General features: G+C 37.7%; 1 protein-coding gene across 1 annotated transcript in view; it reads right to left on the reverse strand.

Moving 5' to 3' along the window:
- Window positions 1-19,100, reverse strand: part of INO80 (INO80 complex ATPase subunit) — a gene marked incomplete at both ends in the record, with an annotated part of 55,608 nt that overhangs the window by 5,134 nt on the left and 31,374 nt on the right. Inside the window, 6 exons of the mRNA XM_079537609.1 lie at window positions 660-818; window positions 2,066-2,138; window positions 4,660-4,754; window positions 8,708-8,835; window positions 14,292-14,517; window positions 18,360-18,500. Of these exons, the coding sequence (XP_079393735.1) occupies window positions 660-818; window positions 2,066-2,138; window positions 4,660-4,754; window positions 8,708-8,835; window positions 14,292-14,517; window positions 18,360-18,500 (822 nt within the window). The remainder of the gene's footprint in view (window positions 1-659; window positions 819-2,065; window positions 2,139-4,659; window positions 4,755-8,707; window positions 8,836-14,291; window positions 14,518-18,359; window positions 18,501-19,100) is intronic.

The raw sequence follows: 19,100 nt of genomic DNA on the forward strand, positions 1-19,100 counted from the left end.
AGCAAAACGGATGAGACTGAACAAGAGAAATGCAAATGCATTCAGCTGGGGATGCTTCAGTTGCTGCAGTGTCATGATCAGCATCTAATTAAGAAAAAAAGCTAGAAGAAATCCTGAGCATACACAACATTTAAGCCTTTCATATAGTATACCTACTGCTAACAAAAAAAGTGATTGTGAGTAATTTTTTCTTGCCAGTAAAGGATCATGAGGTTTAAAGTTTCTAATACGTTCACTGCTTGATGCTGCAAGGACACAGCTCTTCTGGCAAACCGCACACCTCAGTAACTGTCCCTTGGTTATTTTCCAAATTTCTTTTAAAAAAAAAAACAAAAAAAAAACAGATGTGGTATGACATGGTAACATTAGAGGAATCGGTATAGCAATTCCTGACAAAATTCCAGCAAAATCCTGACACAGCAAAGATGCAGAGGCCTGAGTAGTTTCACTGTATCATAAGAAGTAATTTCCATGAATTCATGGTGAAAATAATTAGCTTCTTCCCAGTTTATATAATGCAGCTGTAATGATGCTGTGTCTGGGACACAGATTTGTTTCCCTGCAGATATTTTTATATTTCTTTCCTGATTCTGATATGCATTTTCTGATACTGTTTCTGTACTGTATCTTCTTATTCCAGATAATTTCTTTATTCCTACCTCACTCTTTTCCTTAGCTCTTTGTAAGATGCGCTCCTCAATGGTGCCTTTACATATCAATCTGTACACAGTGACTTGTTTTGTTTGTCCCAACCTATGTGCCCGGTCCATGGCTTGCTGGTCTACTGTTGGATTCCAATCACTGTCATAGAAAATTACCTGTAAGAAAATCCCAGAACAAGATGAATTAAATAAAACCATATATTTAGGGTACTTGGAGATTAAACAAAAAACTAACACACCAAAAAAAAAGAGTCCCACTATATGCCTCTGAAAATGACCAGCTAACTGCAGGCTGCGTTCACTCAGCTTTGGCCAGTCTTCTAAAATCTTTTTCAATGCATTTCAAATGCATTCAAACAAATCCACACTGTCAATGTTTCAACTTTTTGTTGTTAAGTTGTACTACAACTTAAACATTTTCTGTTTTGGAGGCACAAAACTCTCAACAAGGTGATAAAATTGTTTTATCACCTTATGAAGTCACTGTCATTCAATCAGCCTATAACCAACTACATCATGAAACCATTTTAAAGTTTTCTTTAAGAAGAAAAATCCCATCAAATCAGGATTTTTCACAAAATCCTACACAATTTTTATTTAGAACTGAATAAAGCCTAGTTTAGTCTAACTCCAGCGTTTTTACTATGAAATACTGAAATACCAAATTTGTTTCACCCTATCATTCTATAACTGCAATTTATGCACTGTAAATATAAACACAGATATGAAAATAAATTTTAGCTTGCAAAGTATTGAGAAAGCTACACAAACACACAACAAAGAACACTCATCCAAGGAGCCTGCAAGAACACGCTAGCATTTCCATCTGTTTATTTCCTCTGTTGAAGCAACTTCAATGGAGAGAACTTTTCAACCCTGCAAATCCCACAGATAGCTTTCTTCTGATTTCTGATTTTCAGGATGACTGTTACCTGTGCTACTGATTCCTTTGCTGCTGAACCTTTAGAGCAAGCAGCCACAGAAGAAATGTATGAAAACGGTATTTGCACCTGCAGTAAGCCCAGTCATCCAACACCTTTCTAGACTGTCTAACATTCCTTCTTGCCACATACATCAGTATATCTAATGGCAACCAAAAACTCTAAACCAGGTGCCCAATATTCTAGAATTTTATCGATAAGATAACATTGCATTACAAATACAAGCAAAGTAAGTAAGGCAATTGATGCAAATAGCACTGCTAAAATAATATTGATTAGCATGGGTGTAAGAGTTCCAGCTTCTGCACAGCAACACCAATTTTCCTAGATAAATAGTGGGGCTAGGAGACATGAAACAAGCAGATTGGGAAAAACTGTGGTTGGAGGGATATGAGAACTGAAAGCTAAAGATCAGTAAGCTTATTCATTTTGTTCTGTATTACTTTATGATACTTCACCTACCGTATCTGCAGCAGTAAGGTTAATGCCCAGCCCTCCAGCTCTTGTGCTTAACAGGAACACAAAAATGTCATTCCTGGAGAAGAAAGAGGTTAAAAAAACACCTTATTTTGTGCATGCTGAACAAGAAGTAACCACGGAAGTAAGTTTTTTGACCCAAGTTATCAGGGCTATTTTTATTACTTGAACACTTCAGAACGTTTTGTGCTGCTCATAAGCAAGAGAAAAACATACAAAAAGTTAATATAAAAATCAAGACTGCTGGAACAAGCAAACACTCAGCTTGCAAAAGCAGCTTCTTATCTCTTATCAAAACAAACTATAGCTTGTTTATCTTGACCACATTGGAAATTAAGATTTGACACAGACAAAGAGTAATTTATTGTTTCACAGAACGGAGCAATGTTAAAAAATAAAATTAAAAAAACTTGCACTAACACTGCTCAATTGATAAAGAAAAATTAATGCTCACACTAAGTGCAATTTTTGTTCTAATTTCGATGCTTTGAAGAGAACAAACAACTTCTGCAGAAAAAAAAAAAAGAATAAACTTCTATAAAAGTACGCTGGCAAATAGAGAGGTACATTATAAAAAGACAAGGGTCTATAAGCAGAAACAGATGTCCTTCAGTTGAAGGAACCAACTCTAGCCCTAACTGTGCTGCTGAGTTATATTACAAGTTTTGTTCTCTTTCGTCCAGTTTTCTTACATACATACAAAATGAAGGAGACAGGCCCATATGCAGGACAACCAAGTAGTGACAAAAACCCGAGTGGTAACAGTGAAATCAGGATTTCTTTTAAGGTTGTGAACCTCACTAGTGCCACTGGTACGGGGCCAGCAGCATGTACACTGTGTCTGTCTGTGCACAAGTTGGCACAAAGCAAAGAGAAGTAAAGAGGACCTCAAAGAGGTTGACACCCTTTGACGGGGCACAGCAAGAGAAGTGCTTAAGAGAAGACACTGTGCAATGCCACGTCCTTTCGGTACCACCATGTCCATACACTGATGCATGCAACATTAGTAAGGAACCAGAAGCTCTTGCTGAATAGGCAGTCTATCCCTGAGTCCTCTAAGGTGCATTTCTAGCCCTTGCTGGGGCAAGTACAGGTACTGCATGCCATTGCATGCCAACAGACAGCTAAAACAATTATTTAAAGTATGAATTAAATAAATAAACTCCATCTTGAGCTGCTGGCAGCTGAGAGGAATTAAAGCCAAGCTAACCAACTCTAGACTTTATCTGTCAGGTATCCAAGCCAATGAAGCCAGCAGGTGCTATTTACTATCTAGCTAATCCTTGGCCAGGAAGTCTTTTGACTCTTCCAACAATAGTGGAACATGCATATAGACAGTCACCTGAACATCCAGCTTTGAAATGCTTCTGGAAATGCCATATGGAAAGGAAAGAAAGAGGACAGTGCCACAGACTACAGGAACGAATTGTGGTTACATATTTTGAGCACCCTGCTAGGACATCCTGCAGCATAGTTTAGTCTCACTCAGGCTTTTTTTCCTGAAAACATTCTCATAAGTAAATCATGTATAAGAGGAATTCAAATAACATTTTAATAGGAACTCTTGTTTATACTGGCTGACCTATATCTCAAAGGGATTTCCTGTCAAAATGATTATTTTTCTTTAGTTGTTCTATTCATTAATAAAAACAAATTTCGTTTTATTAATAAAAACAATTTTCTTGACTTCTCCGGTTAAAGGACCTTACAGGAAGAAGTGTCAGGATTCCAGTAGGACATCACAGCCAGCACAGAACAGGGAGAAAAGCACTGCACAATCCTTCTACATCAGACATTGGCACACATGCTTTTCAAGTTCTATTGCTCTGAGGAGCTCCTGCAACCTTCAGCTGTGATACCCTGGGACAGTTAACACTAGGACTAGAGTTATGTGCTTTCACCTTGCAGCAAACCATCTGTGAACCTAACTTGTCTGAAAAACAAAAGTGACCTTCTTAAAAGCATACATTCAGGGAGGGTAACCTTACTAATAACTACGATACCAAAGTAATATCCTACCAAGCCTTATCCATCTTGTTTTTCTAAACTGACAGGCAGCATGTCTTACAACTTAACACTTGCTCACCCCTGCCTCCCTCTCTGTTCAAGCTTTCTTAATGAATCCTTCTGCATTAATGATAAAATCATTTATTTACACTGCTACTCTGTGAAACATGCTTAAGTGACATGGCTCGTTTTGTAGCACAGCACTTCCAAAGCTCTAGCACATGCAAGATTTTCCATTTCTTTATTGTGTCAGTTCTCAGAGTACATAATAACTGAAGAATATTTTCCCCGTTCCTATTCAACTTCTTTATAAGCAATAGAATACTTGGACTGAAACAAACAATTACGAGTACACTAAAACTTGCTTCCTGTACTGTTTCACAGATGATTAATTTCTATAGGTTTAGCATCAATACAACTGACTTCTGGCCAGCAAACCATCAGGAAACTTTCAGCTAAATGAGGTCTATCAGATATTATAAAGCACAAACGTCATTTATTTCCATTGCATCTTACACTTACTCTTTACATATACATGAGTAACCACACAAACATCTATTAAAATATATTACCTGTTTTGAAAATCCGCTACCATATCCCTTCGTTCAGAAATCTTTGAAGAACCATCCAATCTCATGTAGGTATGCTTCCTATAAACCATATATTCCTGCAAAGAACACACACCAGAAAAATACAGTTGCTCTTAGAACTGCTTGGTCTTGATTATTCACCATAAAGAGGCTAATAAATAAATAAATAAAGATCAACACAATAAAAGCAGAATTGTTGCTTGGGGGGAAGAACACCTAAACGCCATTGGTAAATGCTATAAGCAATCTTACGCAAACAATACTTTATTATTTCAGAAATGAAAGCTACCCTTAATAACTTGACAGTTTTTGTATTTCTTGTAAGGTAAAAGGTGAATGATGATGTCACTTCAGAGTTGGGCTGCAGACAGTGTTGTTACAGCACTTTTTCTACAAATAAATCTATTAAGTAAATAAAAATCATTAATCTATGAAAATTATGTTCATAAAGTCTAAGCTTTTACCAATCCCTGAGCTTTCACTGTGCCAGTGACTAACCACTGGTACCTGCTGCCTGTTAATTATGAACCTCTGACCAGTGGTTTTAAAAAACCTAGTACTGTACACCAACACCTGCCCAGGCTTTATCTCAGTGATAAAGAACCCAATGAGCAATGGAAATACTGGTGTTAGCCCTCAGTAGCAGAAGTGAACCCATTACCTGGACAAAAATCAAATGGCATCAAGCAGAAATGCTGTAGGCAGAAGAGTTTTCCAATGAAACACATTTTTCATGCTCTAAAGTACTTAGCATTTTCTGGTAACTGTGCAACTATCAATACAATCTGAATTACACAGAAAGCTCTGCAGGCTATACATATATCCTTACTGTTTCTTTACAAATATACCCTTTGATATTTTAACACTGTGAGCCTTGGCTGACAAGGCACAACTCCTACTGGTTATATTTGTTAGATTTAACTCTACTGGTGCATGTGTTTGTTTCCTAGCTGCTGTGACTGCAAATGAAGACAGAATGGAAACAGATGGTGCTTTAGCAGCAAGAACTATTGGACTCATCTTGTTCCAAGCTCCAACATTCAGCAGATAAACTGCTTTGCAGTGTGAAGACATGGCAGTATTTGCACTCTAACGAACCCTCCTCTGATAGTACCATGCTCAGCTCTCCTTTCCACCTAGCCTTAGGGCTTCTGCTTCTCCTTCATTTTACTTCATCAGTGCAGAAGAGGTGAAAGAGCTGCCATGCTGTAAGGAACCTGAGAAAAAGACTGCTGTGCTAGAGAGAAGCTTCAACATGTAGCAGATGAAAGAGAAAAGGAGGTAAATAAAATTAACAATGCTGAAGAGGCCAAAAATCACATGTGGTTTACCTCTACAAAGCAGGGCTTATGGGTTGTAGGATTTATGGAGCAAAGCAACAGAATTTTGAAGCAAAGAACAACTGCTTAGCCACACAGGCACTCAAGCCCTAATTTATTATTGATTTATTCCACATCTACATCAGCTTTCTGCCACCAAATGAAACCAGAGCAATACAGTTGTCAATTAGGCGCTACGTGACCTTTTCTCCAAATCTGATCGACCCTTTTTCAATTATCACACGGGCTTTCTCTTTCCATTTCTTTCTTACTGTCTCTATGTGCATTTACACTGATTTAGTATTTCAACATCTTTAGTATTCCCTCATCTCAGAATTACCACCTCTCCGTCAGCATCTTCTAACCAAACTTCACAAACAGAAAACAACTTCCACTCAGTCATTTATCCTAGACCTTAGACATTTTCACTACCACACAATCTACAGAAGAACAAGCTATGAAAGTGCTCCTTGAGTCTTCAGTGCTGATACTTCTCTCAAAAACTGTTTTTTTTTACTTTCGTGTTATTTCATAGTCCAGATCAAGTACTGTTACATTTTAACACAACTAATACACATTTGGTAGCATATAATTAATGCATCGAACTTCATTCAGAATATAATTTGAGTCCTCATCAAACATTATTCCCCCTGAAATAATTAACAATTATTCTTCCTTACAGGAAAAAACAATCATATTAAAAAAAAAAGACAAAAAAACCCATGACATTAATCTAAGAAGGTACAAAATAAACATCTGCCTGAAATGATGATACTGAAATCCTATTTATCTCTTTCAGCCAAAAGAAAATCTTTTTCCTCTTTGCATTTATACTTACCATTTCATAGCAGCAAAACTAACCATAGTTCTTCAGCTGAAGCTAAATCAAACAAACACTGACTTTGTAAACAATACGCTTTGCGCTCTCTGTCATGCACAGATTAAGTACAATATAATAACAGCAGTTATATTCACACCATCAAAATACTGTTAAAAGAAACAGGATATCTTATGTTTTTACATGCAAGTAGGCTGAGGGGATGCATTCTGGTATCATTGGTAAGGAAAAAAGTCTACTGTAAGAAAATCCTTGCAAAAGAGGGATTTCAGTCCTTGCTTCACTTGTAGCCTGCTTAGCTTCAATTTCCATTAAGTGGTGGGAGAAAACTAAAACAGGAGACTTGGTAGGTGGCTTACGTGAGCAATAATGCTGAACAAGTGAAGCTGAAAACTTAGGAGGTACAATAGCAAAATGGTGTGCTCCCAAGCCTTTGCAATGGAATGTAACAGAAAACAAAGAAGCATCAAACACTCTGTTTATTAGTTTGATGGTGTAACAGAGTGGCAACAAACCTGGACCACATCCAACATTTACAAAAAAAAAAAAAAAAAAAAAAAAAAAAAAGGAAAAAAGCTGAGATACACCATTGCAACCATGCAAGTTCTTCTTTTCTTCACAGCTTGTGATGATTTATTGCACTATTAACTGCTGACCTTAAATACACTCCTCCTCATATGAGACTGAGACAGCTATTAGGTTCAGGCTTTTCATTTGTTCTCTTCTAGTGGAGAAGACAACAGCTCAAGTAAAACACTGCTGAGGGAGCCCATGTACATCTAGTACTAATGGCTGAAGTATCACAGGACCTTCATGTTTTATCAGGGCTGAATTACACTGCCAAATGCAAATATTGTCTTATCTGTTACATATTCAGTCAGAAAATTTTATCTCTTTGAAATTACTGAACATCAAGTTTCCTACTCAGAATTAGATAGTCATAAAAACTACTATGACTAATCCTTCATTGATAAAGGATGGAAGCATTGCAACACAAGACAATCTCTTTTTTTTTTTTTTCCCCAGATCCAGAGAAAAAAACCGAAAATTTGCTGTCTTCAACAGAAGTCCAGAGAAAGAGGCACTTTTTTTTTTTCAAAACACTGTAAATATTACAAATAGGAAATAAAATCAATAACCCTCTCACTAACGTCATTTCAGACTAGCTCTATAGTGACATGGCTGCTAATCAAATAGTGATTATTTTTTTTCTTCTAAGGCAGACTGGCTGTATTTAAATATTGAGCATCACTTAGTTATTGATTTCTTTCCTATCATATATGCCAGATAACCTCTTCTTATTAATGTCTATCAAACTGGAATAAAATGACAGAGGGAAACAGTAAAGGTCTGTGAAATTACCAGCAACATTAATATAACAGAAAATTGATGATTGTTCTCACTTTTCCTTCCAATACACAGGCATCAAAAGAAACCAGAAGAAAGCAGTTCAGAACCAGCAAAAGAGGCTAATTAAGCCATGTAAAATCTCTCCACAGGGCAGTGCAAACGACAAAAATTTACAAAGACTCAAGATGTAACTAAAAAATTTCATACAGAAGCCACCTGGCTCAGAAAGTCCTCAAGCTGCAAAATACTGGACACAGAGAATAACTGTGAAGTATCACTATTCTTATACATCTTCCCCTAACCATCTGTGCTGTACACTGCTGGAAGTTTGACAAGTCAGACCTTCAGTCTACTTTTGTATAGCAGATCTTATTCACTCACGTTAATGCATTTGTTGGGTAACCCTCAGTGTAACCACTTTTAAGTCAGGCTTGCTGCATCCAAATTTTTGTATTTTCTCCAAAACACAGTTACTAAATTTGCACCTTCAGAATTTGCCTCCTGTAGGCTACAGCTCTCTTACCTCCAGTAAGTCAATCATCCGTGTCATCTGAGAGTAGATAAGAACTCTGTGCCCTTGAGATTTCAGCCTTGTCAACAGAAGATCAAGAGCATGAAGTTTTCCACTGTCGGTGATCAGACTCTCCTTGTCTAAGAAGAAATGGAAGAAAAGAAGTAATACAGTCAAAATAGCTACAAAGCAATGGTTTAAGTAAATTCTAAGTTTTGCTTGCCCTTCACAACATTATAATTCCTAAATGGTGACAGAAGAGATGGCAACATCCCTCTGGCTGACACTCACGGTAATGCTGCTGACAGTGACTTTTGTTTGCTGGGACAGGACTACATGAACTTATCCACTTGGCAAATTACATCACAGATTGATCTGCTCATGAGAAGGGAAACAGATGTTCTTTGGACAGTCATTTATCCCTTCTAAGGATCAATCCTATCCAGTTCAACAACAGTAACATATCTTTACAGTTCCCTTCCCACACTATAATGCTGTCCTTAGGACATTTGCTGCTACCCACTGCTGAGCTTTAGACTCTTTCCTCACAAACCTGATTTCAAGACCAAACTCATCACCAGCACAGAAGCTGAAAAACAGTCCTCTAGGTCACTGTAAAACAACTGCCCCTTCACAGCACTGCCTTAATTTTTACTTCTCTTTCCTGCCCTCCACCTTTTTTTTCTGTTTAAGAAACATTTCCAAACTTCAATCTTGTAAATCATTGCAGATTTTATACTTCGTGTCCTCTCTATTTCAGCACTGCTTATGAAGTATTTTTCAGGAAGGAGATCTTCCTGTTTGTACATTCTCTACATAAACTTCAGTAAACAATACATTACTGTTGAAAGAGGATGAAGAGACATTTTCTTCCAAAAAAATTATCTGTTGGGAACGTCACCGATCATTCTTTATTCTTTGGCATGTCTGAATTTAGGTCTACAGCCAAAACAGAAAGTTGAGAACTGCAAATAGTACAGGCTAGTACAGAGTCAAAATATTTTCAACGCATCCAGCAGGTAATGTTTCCCACAGTTCCAGTTGCATTGAATAAATTAACTGATAGTCTGAAGAAAATCCAGCTTCCCTTGAGGCAGCTGACAGTCTTGTACTATATTTCAAACAAACGGTATATACAAAAAATAATTTGTTCATCTGAGCACAGTGCATTTTAGTATAGCTAAAACCAACCACAAGTTTCCACGCTTGTGAAAAAGATGAATACAGAGCTTAAGTGGAGAACACTGCTCCTAAAAATGCTCATGAGCATCACATCAACAAAGTTTTTGTCCACGTGCAGTGATGTGGCACATTTGGTTCTTGCGTGTACAACCACACGGAGAAAAAGCAGGCAAGTAGCTGTTCTTCTACATAATTCAAAAGATTATTTTGAAATAACACGATAAGGTTTATGGTCATTTTATGAAAAGTTGAGGAAAAAAAAAAAAAAAAAAAAAAAAAAGAGAAGCATTGGGAAAATAATCCTCCAGATTTCTGTGCATTTAAAAGCTTTTCCTGCAGTGAGGAGTTCTGAAACTTGATGAACTCCGATTTTTCAAAGACCAATTGGCAATACACAAGGTTTTTCTTCTGGCCAAAAGTTTTCAACAACAGAAGAGAACTTTATACTGGATACAGAGTATCCAGTAATTTATGTGAAAACCATAAAAATTGAGCATGCTTCTCTCCTCAGTCTCCTAACAGAGAAGGAAAAACTAGTGAGCCAAAGTTTTATCCAGAAACATGATGGATTCTTCATCATTTCAGTCTTTCCAATCAAGATCTCAAGAAAAACTACATTCTTAAGTTTAAATATAAAGAATGGGCTTGATGCTGGAATTACTGCAATTGTATCAGGCCATCAGAAGCTGAAGCCACAGAATTGTGTTCTGACACTCAAAAAATTGTGAACTATCATTGTCAGTTAGAACTATTAGTAATATATCTGCACTGTAAGATGGTGCTGTGAATGCTACCTGCCTTGCTAAGTGCATAGCTGTCCTTCTGCTTACACCAGCTAAAAATCTGAGACACAAAATCTCTGCTCATTTTTGCTTCACTGCCTATTTGGATGCTCACTGTTGTATTTTATTTCGTTCTCCCTTCATAAAGAAAAATCTCATCTGATGGTGACCTTGTTGCTTTGCCAGGAAGAAGTACCATATCATTACTTGAATCATTACCAACTATCTCATGGAATTCACCAACTGGAAAGCCACGTGAAGTAGATACTGTAAGGAAAACTCAAGGCTACAGCTCAGGCTGGCATTTGTATTAACTACAATGGAGTGTATAATTCTGAAATCTAGAATAGAGCTCAGTCTCAACTGCATACAAATTAATACAAGTTAATAATTTTATACATTCCTCTAAGGAAACCCAAATTTTTAACTTCGGCAGTTAGATCAAATGGAAATGAGTTACTCTCCTTACTCTTTACACTAAATGTTATTCTTGCTATCAAATCAAAGTCATGACATTTTGATTTTATTCAAATTGCTCAACCTGCTATTTCAGAATGAATTAAATAGACCTAAGTAACACAAAAAGTCTAGATATGCTTGCCAAAATAACATGATCATTAACCAAAAGCCATTTGTCTGAAAGGAAACTGAGAGAACCAACAGGGTTTGTTCACAAGTCCATCTAGACTAACTCAGTTTGATACATCACGTTTCCAGAAGTAAAAAGCTACTGTTTTTCTACAACAAGCATGATAGGTAGAACTAAGTTTTGTGAAATGGAAATGATGCATATCCTTTGCTACTGGCTCCTTAATATTCCATTACATAAGTAGCTATTTTCGAGTTGCACTAGAATGCAAATTAAAAGAATTGATTTACAGATGGTTTTACAGTCTGAAAAGCTAGTTAACAGTTCATAATTTGTCTAACATCTCAGCATCTGAGCAGACTGCACTGATGAGAAAGCTTTTTCAGGATAGCAAAACAAAACCAACAGAAAAAAAAAAGATCTGTCATCTTTGGAAGAGAAAACCGTATGACTACAAGCCTGACAACTTCACTGCGCTATCTCAATATCGCTGTTTTCCAAAGTCATGTTTTCGCGTGCTTAAAGCCTGCCACCTAGTGCTTCAAAGGACAGCCTGTGCAAAGTCCTAACAAAAAGCGTAATATTTTTTTGCCCCATGGCTGGAAAACATCTCAATTATTTTAAAGTGTCTTCCATCTCTAGTTTTTCCCATTGCTATTTCTCACCTCCTTTTACCCTGGCGAAAGAAAGTGGCCACTTTTATTAAATAGGATTTTCAAAATTCGCAGTTCTACAGTTTTAATAATCAGTGAAAGCTTTCAACAACAATGTATTCTGATATACGTATTAATAGTATAAGCAAATGAACTTATAAAATTTTGAACTAGTCAGGTGATGAGATCTTGGATTACACTTCAAAGAATGATTCTTAAGGCACATTTTTTTGGGTTCTTCTTTAGCACTGTATGACAGACACTAAACAACGAAAGGACAGCAACTGTAAAATTCTACTCTGTGGCTTTCTGTTTGAAAAAAAGCTCCTGCCTCCAGCTGTGGACAATAATTATCAACAAGGAGATACTTTGGGTTCCTATGGCCTGGGAAGAACAGCTAGAAATGATTATGACTCAAAATAACCCCAGTCAGGAGAACTGGCTTATGACTGCAGCTGGGCTCACTGCTCTCTGAAGAATAAGAAAAAGTGCCTCTGGACATGCAAAATGCAGAGGAAAGAGAGATAAAGCCTGGGTTCCAGTTGACACCCCTGGATCCCCTCCCGACAGTCTATGCAGCACAATGGGGTCAGTGAGGAGCTGGCTGGCTCTCACAGTAAACAGCCAGTGAGGCCGGTGCTTTTTATCGATGCTAAAAGGACTCAGACACTTCCTGCCATTTAATCCAGGACCATTTTTCTTTCAAAGAACAGGAAAAGCCTCAAGAGATTCCCACAGTGATCGCAGCTGAGCCTGCTGCTAGGGCACTGGGAATGCCGAGGCTGGAAGAGGATAGATCAGGGTTAGGACAGAGAGGTTTCCCCTTTGCTCCTGTCACCTATTTACCATGGACCTTCACACCCATGCCTCCCATTTTACACTTGCTGGTCTTCAGCATTATAAATGGTTTTTCAGGCTATCAGTCACTTTCTGGAGTGCACCGTGCCTGCTTTTCATGTATAAACACAGAAGTCCTGTTGTAGTATGTGCCCTCTTCTCTTAGAGTAGGTTTAGATTTGAATGCGTCTTTCCACCTAATTAAAACACAGCTGTACAAAACCACTTTTTTTCATCTACTTTTAGCACTACACCTCCCAGATTAAGCCAGCTACACAAACAAATCCTTTGTTGAGCTTGGACAGCAATTTGTTGAATTTTGTACCTATTCACTCACTCCTGTAAGATTCTTGTTTCCCCATCATTATTCCTCTACACATTTTTGCTGCTAACAAAGCTCTCAGTCTCTTCACGAGAAAGCAGCCCTCTCCCTAATTCTACATCATCCTCTTCATTTCTGTCCATGACTTCTATCTTAATGTATCCCTTAATTAGTTCCTCATCTTCTAATTCTAAATAACTGGTAAATGATTCCACGAATTCCTGAAGAAAGGAAACTATTAAATCAATCACTAAATGTTAATCAAGTGCAAACTCATGAAAAAAAGTTTCTCTATTACATAGGAACAAATGTGCGTGTTCTTCAAATGACTCTATGTACTTAGGATGTACTTTCTTAAACCGGACTCTAGCAAGCAAAAGGCCATTCTCCTTTTACTGTACTAACTTCCCCTGCCAAACATCCTTGACCCAAAAGGGTCTGGGAATAACTTAGGATCTGGCAGTGTAAGCTGTTTTTCCTCTTGGCTATCTCTCAGATCTCTAGTGCTTTTTGCAGTACTTGCTCACTGCTCAGGACCATCTTCTGACAACTAGACCATGCCCAGTGCCCAAGTCACTGTAGTATCAGCAATCAAATTCTAGTAAATCTTGAATTATTTTAGCCTAATTCCAGGAAAAAGTGACATGCGCTTACACTTACATTTATCATTTTACTAGGAAATATGAACAAGTTTTCTTTATTTCAACTCTACAAGTCCTGCATGCCTTGTTTCCCAGGAAAACTTCATCTGAACTAGGTCCCTGCATCCGTTCCACTCATGGTGAACTGTGACAAGTACTTTTTATCCTTCCATTACCAAGACCAACAAAATATCTCAGATCAGTACAAAGGTCTTCCAACATATCAGGAGGTAAAGCATGATCAAAACTTTTCCTGCAATATCTCTATCTTCAACCTCAAACTACTGTCTGGGTCATGAGAGTACTGTGGTTCATTTAGCAAACCCACCTCTTCACAGACACTTTGAGGACTGACATGCAAAGAGAGGTTTGTAAGCATTAGAAAAGCTTGTACTAGACTTGTTCAGTCTCCACTGACAGCTTTACTGCTCACAGAGGATGTGCAATCACAGTGCAATTTAAGATACCAGAGTTAACTTTCACTCAGGAGGTGCAAACAAAACCACACAAAAATCATAAGCAAGCAGCATGACGACCAAAGAATAGATGGCCTTTACCTAGCTCTATTCCATGACAAGCTCCAAACTCACCTGGTATCCTGATGAAAGACCAGCCATTCTGAGGCCTGATCCCCAGCAGTCCTCCTGGATATTCCGGGAAGAACTGGGAGCTTTGTTTCTGCCAGTCAGCTGCTAGCTCAGGGGCTCCATTGACTAAACACTGCTTTGCTTCAAGACTTCCTCCTTCCCTTAGTGCTCTGCGCTCGTATTCTGCACTTCGATCATTGCAATAGAACTCCAGTGGCACAGCTGTTACCTGTAAGTAAAAATGTAATCAACATTCTTGTTCAAATTGTCCTTCATCCTCATCCCCAAATCCCATCTCAGTTACCTTCACACTGGTTCAAGTTTTAAAAAGCCACATCATTTCCGACACATATAAATGGAAAACAACCTTAAACCAGTTTAAAATAAGGAAAGATGGGGCATCTTCCCTCCCTACAAAAAAGCCCCATGAACAATCAGGCATGGACTATTTGTCTTTTGATACACACTGTCTTGTATCAATTGCTATACAACTGATAGCAAAACTGACAGTAAAAGAAAAATATTCTTGCTGCATCTTTCATTTTGCCTTGTTTTTTTTGTTCTTTTTTTTTGCTCTTCACAATGAAGCACTTACATAGCAAATACGAAATCTACAAACTGGCCTCAACAGAAATTCATGTGATAATTTAAGACTATCGAGAGACTTATTAATATGTTGTAAGATCACTTAAAAAGTAAACCATAATTCAGTATTACACAGTTAACCTTACAGTGTGGGATTAAACCAGAAAAAAGTATAAATTTGCAGTACTTTGTAAGTTACCTGACAGCAAAGTCATTGTTGCTATTTCAAGAAATAATACTAAAAAAACATTTTCCAGGTAGATTCAGCTACATTGCAAACATTCTCATGAATCCTAATACTCTGGAAAATGAACACATTACACAGGGACAAAAAGCAATGAAACACACAAAAGAACAGAAGAAATCAAAGCTTTGAAAAATCTTCACATTTTAAGATGGAGACAGAGCTGCATAGTAAGAAATACTAGGGGAATCTGTAGGTTTGATGTTAAACAGCAAAGAACTGAGCCTTCTGGAGAATTGAGAACATGTGGCAACAGGTTTCATAATGGGACAATTGAAACCTGAAATACAGTGGAAGAATTATCTTATAGCTGTCTGATATCTTAGATGCTGCCTACTCCTCTCTGGACATTTACCAGCTAACTGAAAATAGGAAATACAAAACAAGATCTTTCTGATAGAAACCTATGGTCTTTTCATAGGAATAAATTTGTTTCATGAACAGATTTATCTTTGCAAGTACCAATGGCTTGTTTAAACAGATTTGTAAGTACAATTTGGGGACATACTGAAACAAAAACCAGAAAGGCATACAAAATCTTAGCAGTAATTGCTAAGCCACTGTTTTGCAAGATGCCAAAAGCTGTTTTTAAATCAAACTGTCTGGTAAATTGCATGCAACACTGCAAAGTGAAAGGGACTTCACTGAGTAAGGCTTTGTTTGCATTTCCACCACTTGGTGCTGGGGTTGATGCTATCTTGCACTGCCACCTGCAGTCCAAGCATGGCACTGTCTTCTGTGCAAGAGTGCAAAATCTCTCACAGTTCCAAATTCAATTTTTGTTGCCTCAGCACTACTGTCCACTGCAAACTATGGCAGAGATTGGTATTGTTTCTTTTAAGGGACACTCTTCAGTTTCTATTTCTACGGAGGATAAACTAGAACATTCCTTCAAGCAATACCTTCCCTAAAGGAAGCACTGCCAGGAGACAGCCTTGAGATAAACTCTGCGTACCTCAACTTTTTGTGATTGAGCACTACCTGTAATCAGGCAGATAGCCTCCTGTAGAAGGGAATTTACTCCGCCAAATCACCCTCACCAATACCTCCTCCCCACCCCCTACCCAGAATTGCTGCTCCATAAACACATGCTCCTATTTCTTTCGCTCCATTAACATCTCAAAATTCATCACAGGTCAAACAACAGGAGGCTATAGTTTCTGAGAACATGTCCTTTTTGCTATTTCAAGTCTTCTACACTCCTGCCAAAAGTTTCCAACAAACATAGAAGTCTTTGTATTCCTAGAAACAAAATGTAATGCTTTCATTTCATCATTTTGCTACACTAGCCAATTAAAACAAGCACCTTTATTCACAAGAATAAGCATCATGATGATATGATCTCTCTTCACCCTTCCCTGCAAACCTGGCCTTCTAAACCTGTTTCTCCCTTTCCCAATATTTAGGTAGCATTCAACACATTCTTCAGAAGTAACTCAACTTTAAGCACAAAGAGTGACAAATCTTTTTCTTGGAAATCTGAAGGAATTTAAAGGAAAAGGGAGTAACTGCTTGTCATCAAACCAGGCAGTATGTTGTGACTGTACTAATATGCAACTTTGAAAAACTCAGTTATACTTCTGGCCCTTAGGACTGCAGGCACAGATGAATTCAACCCAAGGAACACACAGGTGGGAAGCAGAGACCTAACAGCCATCCTCCCTTCTCCAGATGCCAACATATAAATATATACACAGCCACATTTTGATCAAGCTGTATCAATAACATCAACGCTGATTAAAGAATGTAACATTTGGATAGTCTGGTAATGAATCTTCTACTATTAAACTGCTTTTGTATCATCATAAACAGTATTAAGACACCTCAAAATAATAGGGCTTTTATTGGCCTGTTACTGCTTCAAAGTAACTTGAAGCAGGTGTCTGCCTTCATTCTAAGCCCCACTGATGCTTGTTGTTCACTTATAGCAGGATTCTTCCTCAAGAGCAGAAGGCTGATGGAGAGAAGTCTTGGGTATGTGATAGTGTACAGAAAAAAGCATTGGAACTGTAAGATTGATTTCCTACAGGAAAAAGAAAGGGTTTGTTGGTTGGTTTTTTTTTTTTTCTTTCCTTCCCTTTTATTTGATCATGAAGTAATACAAGATAAGGTGTGGTATCAACTATTGTTTGTTGGAGATATCATCTATATGATTTCATTCACCAACTTAAGTGGAGAAGAGTAAAGAACTACGAGGCAGAGAATAAATAATCTAGAGACACAACTTCTCAAATTAATTATATACTGCCTACTTGGTGGAGCACAGCTTCAGCTTTCTTATCTTAAGCACGACCAAGGATGTGCCCAGCAGCCAGCGACTTCTATGGAACTTTACCTCTGTAACTCACTCAGCATGCTATAAAACCCAGCACAGTGGCATCTACTGCATGTTTATCTCACTTTCAGCTGTTTCCTCAAAACTGATGTTCATCCATGCGATTAGGAGAAACATTTGGTGATTTATCTTTTAACAAGAGCATAGGTCAGAACCTCCTTTTTCACAAAAGGTCATTCTGAAGGTGGAAACTCTCTACAGATACGCTTATCTACTATGATGACAAATGGTAGATTGAAGCCCAGATTTGAATCTTAAGTACATTTTGTCAAGCTTTGCCAAGATCCAGCAACACAATAGCCACAGACTTCTCTGAAGGTCCCTCATGTCAGCCCAGAAATCTTCAGCTAAAGTAATTCCAAAATTCAGTTACTATTTGATAGACAATCCCAAGCAGTACCATTTAATAATATCCAGAAGATCTTAAACTTTCTACTCAGTCCTTTTATACTACTATCTGGTGTTTCTTTTTAGAGCACAAGCTGATGCAACAAGATAAACTCAGTGTCCTTTTCAAAAAAGCATTACTTCTCAGCTCCCTTTGACATGAGAATTCACCATTCCATTCATATCATACCTACACTTCCCTTAGATTATATGGGAAGAATCTACCTCACAATCTTTTTCTACAATTTTACAGTTTTTGTTATTAGGAGAGAAAGTGAAATCTATGTATGTCACAAGAACTTGTTTGGGTGCATCTCCCAACTTTCCTTTTCCCTTCAATAGCCACTGCAGTCACTTCCTCTATGAAAAAAAGCACTATAGAATACAGTAGCAAAAGGATATCCTCACAATTTTACCCAACCAAAAGAAAGCAATAGATCATCCTGTTCCTGTGACACAATTCTAACAAGATTTAAAACACAATAGAAAATACATAATTTATAACTTCACTTGGACTTACCCGTGGACTGGCTATGCACAGGAAGGACGGCAGCTCAGTCACCTGGCAGCACCGTACACATGAGGTAGCTGATCTCCTTCGATGTATGACATGATCTGAATAGCCAGTAACTGCTTTGCAGTGGCTACTGAACACAAGGTTCTAAAAACAAAATTAAAATTGAGAAGTTACTACGTTTCTAATCAAAAACTCCTCTCAGATCCTGTAATCACCTATGACAAAGACAGAAAAAGAACACTGCAAGTATTTCTCTTGGAAAGAGGGAACTCTACACATCTGCAGTGACAATGTACAAGATCTCTGAGCAATTATCACAACATTCAAATACAGAAATGCCTCAAATCAGCATAGCTCATATCCATATTTATCTTTACATTCAGCTGGAACTAAAAATCATTTTTTTTCCTGCTTTTTTGAACCCTCTGATCTTGGCTTTTATAATGAAGGAATATTCCAGTAGAATAACTCTCAAGCTATTTTCTAGCTGCTTCTTTATTTATTCTGAAGTATGGGAAAAATGAAATCTGGCACAGAAGACGACTTAAGACACTAGGTAACACTGGACAATCTTTAGACATTCATTTTTTCCAACTTTTTCTTCCCTTCCAGTGCAAAAAGGCTTTGAACATTATCCCCAAAACTTTCCAGGTGTTGCACAATTACTGACACATGAACACACCAATGTGTAAAACTTGGAATTTGCAAGAGGATCGATGTCCTTTTGATATAGAACAATATACT

This window comes from Tetrao urogallus (assembly GCF_951394365.1).
Source record: "Tetrao urogallus genome assembly, chromosome: 6".
In the NCBI taxonomy this organism is placed as follows: domain Eukaryota; kingdom Metazoa; phylum Chordata; class Aves; order Galliformes; family Phasianidae; genus Tetrao; species Tetrao urogallus.